At 38.0% G+C, this 10,992-nt stretch overlaps 1 protein-coding gene across 1 annotated transcript; it reads left to right on the top strand.

Annotated features, from left to right (window-relative positions):
• The first annotated feature begins 9,707 nt into the window (after positions 1-9,707).
• Positions 9,708-10,702, top strand: LOC102283589 (olfactory receptor 5D18). Its single transcript, XM_005895604.2, is given in 1 exon segment — positions 9,708-10,702. A coding segment is annotated over 1 exon segment (936 nt). The 3' UTR covers positions 10,644-10,702.
• Positions 10,703-10,992: the final 290 nt, after the last annotated feature.

The following is a 10,992-nucleotide window of genomic DNA, read 5'->3' as shown; positions in this document are numbered from 1 at the left end:
GACTATGCCAAAGCCTTTGACTGCGTGGGTCACAATAAACTGTGGAAAATTCTCAAAGAGATGGGAATACCAGACCACCTGACCTGCTTCTTGAGAAATTTGTATGCAGGTCAGGAAGCAACAGTTAGAACTGGACATGAAACAACAGACTGGTTCCAAATAGGAAAAGGAATACGTCAAGGTTGTATATTGTCACCCTGCTTATTTAACTTATATGCAGAGTACATCATGAGAAATGCTGGACTGGAAGAAACACAAGCTGGAATCAAGGTTGCCGGGAGAAATTTCGATAACCTCAGATATGCAGATGACACCACGCTTATGGCAGAAAGTGAAGAGGAACTAAAAAGCCTCCTGATGAAAGTGAAAGTGGAGAGTGAAAATGTTGGCTTACAGCTCAACATTCAGAAAACGAAGATCATGGCATCCTGTCCCATCACTTCATGGGAAATAGATGGGGAAATAGTGGAAACAGTGTCAGACTTTATTTTGCCGGGGGGCGGGGGGGCTTCAAAATCACTGTATATGGTGACTGCAGCCATGAAATTAAAAGACGCTTACTCCTTGGAAGGAAAGTTATGACCAACCTAGATGGCATATTCAAAAGCAGAGACATTGCTTTGCCAACAAAGGTCCGTCTAGTCAAGGCTATGGTTTTTCCCCGTGGTCATGTATGGTTGGTGAGAGTTGGACTGTGAAGAAGGCTGACCACTGAAGAATTGATGCTTTTGAACTGTCGTGTTGGAGAAGACTCTTGAGAGTCCCTTGGACTGCAAGGAGATCCAACCAGCCCATTCTGAAGGAGATCAGCCCTGGGATTCTTTGGAGGGAATGATGCTAAAGCTGAAACTCCAGTACTTTCGCCACCTCATGCAAAGAATTGACTCATTAGAAAAGACTCTGATGCTGGGAGGGATTGGGGGCAGGAGGAGAAGGGGACGACAGAGGATGAGATGGCTGGATGGCATCACTGACTCGATGGACATGAATCTGAGTGAACTCCTGAAGTTGGTGATGGACAGGGAGGCCTGGCGTGCTGCGATTCTTGGGGTCGCAAAGAGTCGGACACGACTGAGCGTCTGAACTGAACTGATTCTCCTTAGATCTATACAATTTGGTTTTGTCAATTATACCTCAATAAATCTAAAAAAATAAAATTATAAAGTATACTTTAAGAAGATAAATAGTTATTAAATAGCCAACATAAATTTTGCTGTGACTTTTTATATCCAACATATTTGGAGTCTATGGGAATGATTATGGAGCATAGGGAGAAGACATTTAAGCTTTTAACTTTCATATATAAATGTTTCTAAAGCTGCTGTTAAATTTTTCTTCAGCTTTTCCAAGAAAATAGAATTACATGAGGAAGCAGTAATTAATTATAATTGCTTCCTTTGAGGCGTCTGAAGAATGAGGCAAGAGATTTTCTCCAGGGCTCTTATGCCATAGGAGGTGGATAGACATGAGTCTCAACCTCTTCCCCAAACTACTGAAGCCTCCAGAGGCTGGAAGGCAGGGTGCTTTTCCACTGGCAGGTCTGTCTGTAGGTCTGAAAAAATATGGATATTCTTTACCATGTAATGTATCTAAAAGATACCTCACATTCACACGTTCCTTCCTGAGAAAAAGACGTTTGAAGGAAATTTAGAGTCATTGCCAAAATTAAGTTAACAGGGACAGGAAGTGCATATTTTCTAGCAAGCTTTGTAGAGGAAACCTGGCTTAGCTGAGCTCCTTTGTAATAGTGTCCTCAACAAGTGTTTCCTGGGAGTTGGGGAGAAGACGGTCCTTGAGAGTTTTCAGGTACATGTTTCTCTCCTTCTGTGAGTTTTTGGAAGAACTGTGCAAGGGAACAGAGGTAGGTATTTAAACAAAACTGAATTGAAGAGAATAAAATGAACATTCTGGAGACAAATAATCAACAGGTTCAGCTCCATATCAGATTTTAGAGCATGGGCAAAACAAATGCTTACAAGAGCAAAAAGAAAAAAAAAAAAAGAATGTGAAAAAATTACAAGGATAAAGATTATAGATACCAGTGCATTCCAGATTCAAAAATCATACAGTTTAAACTATACAATAACATCATTTGGGAGATAAGAAACTAGATGTTTAATTTGGACATAATTCAGACAGAATAACCTGAAAATCTCCAAGGAAATAAGGGAATAGTTTTCAACTACAGATGATTATGAACCTCCCCTCCCCTCCCACATGGACATTTGACAATATCTGAAGGCATTTTTGATTGTCATAATTAATGTACCAGAGTGATTGGACAGAGGTCAGAGATGCTGCTATACATGGTAGCACACACAGGGTAGCTCCCTATAAAAATTAAAATCCAACACGAAATACCAATAGTACCAAGCTTGAGAAACTCTGAAAATTATAATCAATAAATGATTTTATAATAATGAGAATTGCCTTGGTAAGATTTACTTCTGATTCATCCTTAAATCCTTGAATATCTGAACACACAGAGCCATCAAGAATTCTGTTATGTGGGACCTCTTGCCTTTAATGCTGAAACATCTAGAACCAGTTGGTTCTAGGTTTGAGAAATAGCAATGACCTTACCAGAAATGTTAGTCAGAGAAAGAAGTCTTATTTATAAAGAAAGACAATTAAAGGAAGTTAATTATCTGATATGTATGACTTACAGTTCTAAAGAAAGGACAGTTCCAGGTGAGCTAAGATGTGCCACATTGTTAATACCTTACACCATTGCCATGATGTATTTGTCAAAACCTTCTGCACAGAAAAGGAAATAATCAACAGAAAGAAGAGGCAGTAGAATGGGAGGAAATATTTGAAATGCATGTATCTGATAAAGCAGGGGTCCCCAAATTCCAGGATTTAATACCTGACAATCTGAGGTGGATCTGAAAATAATAATAATAGAAATAAAATTCACAATAAATGCAATGTGCTTAAATCATCCCAAACCCACTATCATCCTGGTCCATGGAAAAATTGTCTTCTATGAAGCCAGTTCTTGGCACCAAATACACTGAAGGTTACTGCAAAGGATTAATCTCTAATAAATGCATAAAAAGCTCATGCAATTCAATAGCAAAAAGCACAAAAGCTAATAGGCCTGCTTAAAAATTAGCTAAGGACATGATTTAGACATTTATTTTTTTGGAAAATATATAAATGGCCAATAGGTATTTTAAAAGAAGAAAAACATGTTTAATGTCCTAATCATCAGGGAAAGGCAAATCAAAACCCAAATGAAATATTACCTTATATCTGTCAGGATGACTATTATCAGAAAATATAAAAAGACAAAGTCAGCAAGGATATGGAGAAATTAGAACCCTTGCATGCTGTTGTAGAAATGCAAAATGGCATGGCTGCTATGGAAAACAGTATAGTGGTGTTTCACAATATAAAAATTAAATAGTTATATGATCCAGTAATCCTGTTTTTAGATTTTCATCCAAAAAGGGTGAAATTATGATTTCAAAGGGATGTTAACATTTCTGTGTTCATTATAGGACTATTCACAGTAGCCAAGATGTGGAAACATCTAAATATGAAAAAATAAGTAGATAAAGAAAATGTGGCATATACAAAAAATGGAATACAATTCAACCTTTAAAAAAAAAAGATGGAAATTCTGCAATATGTGACCACATGGATGAATATTGAAGATATTATGCTTAAGTGATATAAACCAGTAACTGAAAGGCAAATATTATATGATTTCCCACTTATGTATGTATTTAACATAATGAAATTCATAAAATCAAAGAGTGTTATGATAATTGTCAGAGTTAGGTGGAGGGGTAAATGGGAAGTTACAAATCAATGGGCATAAACTTTTACTTAAGCAAGTTGAATAACTTCTAGAGATGTAATATACAAAAACACATCCATAGTCAGCAATGCTGTATGGGTACCCTAAAATCTAAGAGGATGTCATGTTGTGTTCTTACCACAATAAAAGAAATATATATATATATATTTTTAAAAAGACATATAGGTGTATTATTATTTAAAAAGAACAATTTTATTGCATTTCATCAATTTCTTGCTCCTCCCCCCACCGCCCACCCCATTAATGCCAGCTTACTTGTCTTGAATCCAGTCCAGGTACCACATTGCATTAAGTCATCATGTCTTCCAAATCTCCTCTGGTCTGTGACACTTTTTCAATTTTCTTTTCTTTTTTTTTTTTTTTTGGCTCTTACAATTCTAAGAGATACTGGTGAGGTATCCTGTAGAATACTTTAAAATGTGGGCTTTCCTAATAATTCTTCTCACATTGGATCGAGGGAAAGAATATCACAGAAGTAAAGCTTTTCTCACCACATCATACCAGGGGATAAATGAGAGCCACATTACACCACTATGGTGATGGTCACCTTTTTCTTTTACTTCAGGTAGAACGGTAATGGAGAAGGCAATGGCAACCCACTCCAGTCTTCTTGCCTGGACAATCCCATGGACAGAGGAGCCTGGTGGGCTGCAGTCCATGAGGTCACTAAGAGTTGGACATGACTGAGCGACTTCACTTTCACTTTTTGCTTTCATGCCTTGGGGAAGGAAATGGCAACCCACTCCAGTCTTCTTGCCTGGAGAATCCCAGGGACAGGGGAGCCTGGTGGGCTGCTGTCTATGGGGTCGCACAGAGTCAGACACGACTGAAGTAACTTAGCAGGATCAGCAGCAGCAGTCAGGTAATATCAGTCACATTTCTTTAAAGTTGAAAGCAAGATTTCCAATGTAGTTGAATTGATAACAATTATTTCTAGAGTGCTATTTTTTTATTATTTAAATTCTATAGTTCATGTTTTTTTTTTTTTTCAAGAAATATGTGCTATTTCAATATCTAAAAGTAGTTAATGGAGTGGATGTGGTGATGTAATAAAAGAGATATTTAAAAGGGACTAGATCATTTTCCTAACTTAATATTTAAGTTTGTAAATATTTCTGCTTTAACTCAATAAATCATGATATCAGATATTCATTCTTTTCTATTTCTGTGTAGTATTCCATTGTAAAACTATATTACTACCTGCTTATCAAATCTTATTGATATTTGGGTTATTTCCACCTTTGGGAAACAGTAAATAAAGCTTCTGTGAATACTGATGTGTGATCCCTTTTGTAGAAATGTGTTGTCATGCCCCTTGCATAAATAGAGTTGAGATTTGTGGTTAAAGGCCGGATACATATTTATCTAAGTAAAATCTTCCATATCAAAAAATAAATAAATCATGAAGAATTCTTCATTCTACTCCCATTTGGTTATAGTGAAAGTTTGGAAGAAGAGGGTTATGCTTGGCATATTGTAGTCATTCAATTAATATTTGATAATGTTGACTTCTATAATTCAGTTCAGTTTAGTCACTCAGTCGGGTCCGACTCTTTGCGACCCCATGAATTGCAGCACGCCAGGGCTCCCTGTCCATCATCAACTCCCGGAGTTCACTCAGACTCATGTCCATCGAGTCAGTGATGCCATCCAGCCATCTCATCCTCTGTCGTCACCTTCTCCTCCTGCCCCCAATCCCTCCCAGCATCAGAGTCTTTTCCAATGAGTCAGCTCTTCACATGAGTTGGCCAAAGTACTGGAGTTTCAGCTTTAGCATCATTCCCTCCAAAGAAATCCTAGGGCTGATCTCCTTCAGAATGGACTGGTTGGATCACCTTGCAGTCCAAGGGACTCTCAAGAGTCTTCTCCAACACCACAGTTCAAAAGCATCAATTCTTCGGTGCTTAGCTTTCTTCACAGTCCAACTCTCACATCCATACATGACCACTGGAAAAACCATAGCCTTGACTAAACAGACCTTTGTTGGCAAAGTAATGTCTCTGCTTTTTTTTTTTTTTTTTTAATTAATTTTATTCTATTCTCAAACTTTACATAATTGTATTAGTTCTGCCAAACATCAAAATGAATCCACCACGGGTATACATGTGTTCCCCATCCTGAACCTCCCTCCCTCCTCCCTCCCCACACCATCCCTCTGGGTCGTCCCAGTGCACCAGCCCCAAGCATCCAGTATCGTGCATTGAACCTGGACTGGCATCTCGTTTCATACATGATATTTTTACATGTTTCAATGCCATTCTCCCAAATCTTCCCACCCTCTCCCTCTCCCACAGAGTCCATAAGACTGTTCTATACGTCAGTGTCTCTTTTGCTGTCTCGTATACAGGGTTATCGTTACCATCTTTCTAAATTCCATATATATGCGTTAGTATACTGTATTGGTGTTTTTCCTTCTGGCTTACTTCACTCTGTATAATAGGCTCCAGTTTCATCCACCTCATTAGAACTGATTCAAATGTATTCTTTTTAATGGCTGAGTAATACTCCATTGTCTCTGCTTTTGAATATGCTATCTAGGTTGGTCGTAACTTTTCTTCCAAGGAGTAAGTGTCTTTTAATTTCATGGCTGCAGTCACCATCTGCAGTGATTTTGGGACCTAAAAAAATAAAGTCTGACACTGTTCCACTGTTTCCCCATCTATTTCCCATAAAGTGATGGGACCAGATACCATGATCTTCGTTTTCTAAATGTTGAACTGTAAACCAACTTTTTCCCTCTCCACTTTCACTTTCATCAAGAGGCTTTTGAGTTCCTCTTCACTTTCTGCCATAAGGGTGGTGTCATCTGCATATCTCAGGTTATTGATATTTCTCCCGACAATCTTGATTCCAGCTTGTGTTTCTTCCAGCCCAGCGTTTCTCATGATGTACTCTGTGTATAAGTTAAATAAGCAGGGTGACCTTATACAGCCTTGACGTACTCCTTTTCCTATTTGGAACCAGTCTGTTGTTCCATGTCCAGTTCTAACTGTTGCTTCCTGATCTGCATACAAAATAATTACATACATTTGATAACTGTAAAAAAGTATTGGAGTGATGAAAAGTCTGAGAGGAGTAACTTTAACATATAAATTTTCATATCAAATGCCCCTAACAATGTTTCAGTTTTTCTGGGACACAGAAATTGCATCAGAGAATGGTGATTAATTATAAATGTTTATTTAATGGTTTTAAGAGAATGAGGCAACAGATAGTCTCTTGGGTTTATGCCCCAAAGGCTGTGACTCTGCATATAAGAATATATCCATTACTTCCAAATAGGGCAGATCCTTCTTTCAACATCAGCAGGTATGAATTAGACTCTAAAGACAGATTAATATTAATTTCAATATTGGGAATCTAGGGAAAAAATGTGGAGTGGAAATTTACCATTTCGATATAGACATTCTTGAGAATTATGTAGTCATTGAAAATTGCCTTTCTGAGGTTTCAAGGAAGAGGAACTGCACTTAGCCTACAGAACTCTTTATTAAAGCTGGCTCAGCTGAGCTCCTGAGTGAGTGTGTGTGGGTGCTCAGTGCTTCAGTCCTGTATGATGCTGTGCCAGGCTCCTCTGACCATGGGATTATCCTGGGAAGACTACTGAACCAGGCTGCCATTTCCTCCTCCAGGAGATCTTTCCAACCCAGGGATCAAGCCGAGGTTTTCTGTGACTCCTGCATCCTCAAGCAGGAGGATTCTTTGCCATGGAGCCTCCTAGGAAGTCCTAGCCCCTGAATAACAGCTCCTTAAACAAGAGATGCCTGGAATGTGGGGTTAGGAGAGTTCTGAGAATCTGGGGAATGTGCATTGTCTTGCTACTACAAATGTTTGAAGTTGCAGTCAAAGTAGAAAGGACAAGTATTTTTAAAAAGAGAGCGAGATCAAACAAACTCTATAATGAAAAAAGGAAAATAGGACCATTTTTACTTAAGATTATAAAGTGGCTCTAAGACTAAATATTACAACAAAATAGGGAAAAAATGTAGGGAACCTATATCAAAAGTAACATTAGTTTAAAATGAGTGTTTAGGAAATTCCCTGGTAACTCAGTGGATAGAAGTTGACCAATGCAGGAGTGCAGATTTGATCCCTGGTCAGAGAATTGTAGTCCCACGTGCCTCATGGCCAAAAAAACAAAACATAAAACAGAAGCAGTATTGTTGCAAATTCAATAGAGACTTTAAAAATTGTCCATATCAAAAATAAATAAATAAAATAAAATGAAGTTTAAACACCTTGCTGCTGCTGCTGCTGCTAAGTCGCTTCAGTCGTGTCTGACTCTGTATGACCCCATAGACAGCAGCCCACCAGACTCCCCCATTCCTGGGATTCTCCAGGCAAGAACACTGGAGTGAGTTGCCATTACCTTCTCCAATGCAGGAAAGTGAAAAGTGAAAGTGAAGTTGCTCAGTCATGTCTGACTCTTAGCGACCCCATGGACTACACACAGGCATATGCTATAGTGATGCTTTTACATGCAAAAAACTGAATCAATGACAACAATAAAAGGAACCCACAGTTTTTGGGGGGTTCCTAAATGCTGCTGGGGGACTGGTTCCATTTCAGATGTAAGAATGAAAGCTGCAAACGTATTTTCTCACTGTGCATGCACATCTCAACTTCCAAACATTATAAATTAATTATATCTAGAACATCCAGCTTTGTGATAGGCTGTCTTGAATACTCAAATTTATGAGTTTAGGAAGAGATAGGGATCTTGAGTTCTTTGTTTTGCATATGATCTGATCTCTTCATTGCTGGCCATTTGAAATCAGTTTCTTGAGTTGTGGAATTAGAGAGAACTACCAGAAATGATAGAGAAAGAGCTCCTGGTTCTGGTTCTGGTTCAATAGGATCTTAGAGGTATTGGTCACCAATTAAAGAAATAAAATTATTTTATATTACTTTTTTTTCTCATGAAATGTCTCCATAGTACAATGCTACCTCAAGTGTTTAATCTTTCTCCTTTACAGGTAACACAGGGACAGAATAAATATCCTATGCACCTTGAAGGGAGAAAAAAGAGAGAGAAAGGCCAAGAACTGGACATTTCTAAGTCAGAATCTTTAATAAGGATAGCTATTCTTTCTGAGAGAATATTTTTCTCAAATTTCTTTCCTTGATGCATTCTAGTATAGCTCTGTGATATGAATACTTTCGTCAGGCACATTCCCAAAGTCTCCAGTTTGTCATAAATTAGTATGATAATAAATAAAGAAAATAGCATCTGGACCTGGATCAAGATTACTGTAGACAAATGAGTAATTGCTGGGAGCCTGGATCAGAGTTCATGTCATAGATGTGTAGATTGGGCCTTATTTGCATGGTACAGGGAAAGTCAAAAATTTCCATCTTATGCTTTGCCATCTCTAGAGTAAGTAGCTAGACTAGATTATATTTATTATTTTTTAAATATTATTATTCCTCAAACAATGATGGGGGATTGATAACCTGGACTTGCTTGGTTGAGAAATACGCTCTGTGAAAAATTATAATTTATTTTGAAAAAAAAAAAAAGTTTACTGATCCAGAAGCAAAACAAGTACTAAAGTGCTATATGGAATTAATAGTAAAGAGAAAAATGTAAAGTGTTAGGGGTGTCATTTTTAATGTCACATTCTGAACATACAATGCAAAATTTAATTTGTTTAGAAGTTTATCACTTTTGCTATTAGTTATAGAACTGAAACAAGTAGCTCTGGTACTAGGGTAAATTAATATTTTATGAAATTATAATGTTCAAGAAAATCTGAAAGTAGACACTTTGCTTCATCTTTGAGCTTTGGTAAGGAGTAGTTAACCAAATGTCATACATCCTTATTTCCCTTAATATTTTTCTTTCTAGGACTGATTCAGATTCTGACAAACAGAAACCATGTTTCTATCAGAGAGAAATAAAAGTGGGGCCACGTTCACTCTCCTGGGCTTCTCCAATTACCCAGAGTTGCAAGTCCCCCTCTTCTTGACATTCTTCACCATCTACAGTGTCACTGTGGCAGGGAATCTTGGGATGATTCCAACCATCAAAATTAACCCCAAACTGCACACCCCCATGTACTTTTTCCTCAGCCACCTCCCCTTTGTGGACTTTTCTTATTCCTCCATCATTGCTCCCAAGACCATGGTGAACCTCACGGTAGAAGACAGAACCATTTCAGTTGTAGGTTGTGTAATACAATTCTTTTTCTTTTGTACCATTGTGGTGACTGAGTCCTTTTTATTAGCTGTGATGGCCTAAGACTGCTTCGTGGCCATCTGCAACCCTCTGCTCTACGTGGTGGCCATGTCCCTGAGACTCTGTGCCACGTTAGTGGTTGGATCTTATGCTTGGGGAGTAGCTTGCTCCTTGATACTCACCTGTACTGTTATCAAATTATCATTTTGAGGTTTCAACACAATCAATCACTTCTTCTGTGAGTTCTCTTACCTGCTTTCCCTCTCTTGCTCTGATACTTATCTCAACCAGTTGCTGCTTTTTATTTTCTCCACCTTTAATGAGGTCAGCACACTCTTCATCATTCTCCTGTCTTATGTGTTTCTTGTCACCATCCTCAAGATGCCTTCAGCCTGTGGTTGCCACAAAGCCTTCTCCACCTGCGCCTCCCACCTGACCACCATCAGCATCTTCCCGGGCACCATCCTCTTCCTCTACTCTGTGCCCAGCTCCACACTCTCCAGGCACACAATCAAAGTGGCGTCTGTGTTTTACACGGTGGTCATCCCCATGTTGAATCCCCTGATCTACAGTCTGAGAAATAAGGATGTCAAGGACACAGTCTCCAACATCATGGACTCTAAAATATTTTCATAATAAACATTATTCTGGAAGATTTTGCCCTTGATATGTAAATAAACTGTGTCTGCAAAGGTTGGTTGATAAAAAGAAATTTATTATTAATGAAGTGTTAATACGTAAAATAGAAAATACATGTGTTTTGCTTAACCATACTAAACTTGACTTTCTCTCTTACTTACTGGGAAAAAAGTTAGCAATCTTTCAAGTCTTTTTCATTTAAAATTTTAGACAAAATAATCTGATTACAAAGGTTAAAGGACATAAATATCATGTGGCATACTTGTGTAATCTTAATAATTGTTAATTTCATCCTCCTTTTTTAATACCTATGGTAGACTAGGCTCTCAATAATAACATGCCTTCC

The sequence above is a fragment of the Bos mutus genome, chromosome 26 (genome assembly GCF_027580195.1).
Source record: "Bos mutus isolate GX-2022 chromosome 26, NWIPB_WYAK_1.1, whole genome shotgun sequence".
Classification (NCBI taxonomy): domain Eukaryota; kingdom Metazoa; phylum Chordata; class Mammalia; order Artiodactyla; family Bovidae; genus Bos; species Bos mutus.
The sequence above is the reverse complement of the archived record's forward strand: the minus strand, read 5'-3'. Positions and strand labels throughout refer to the sequence as shown.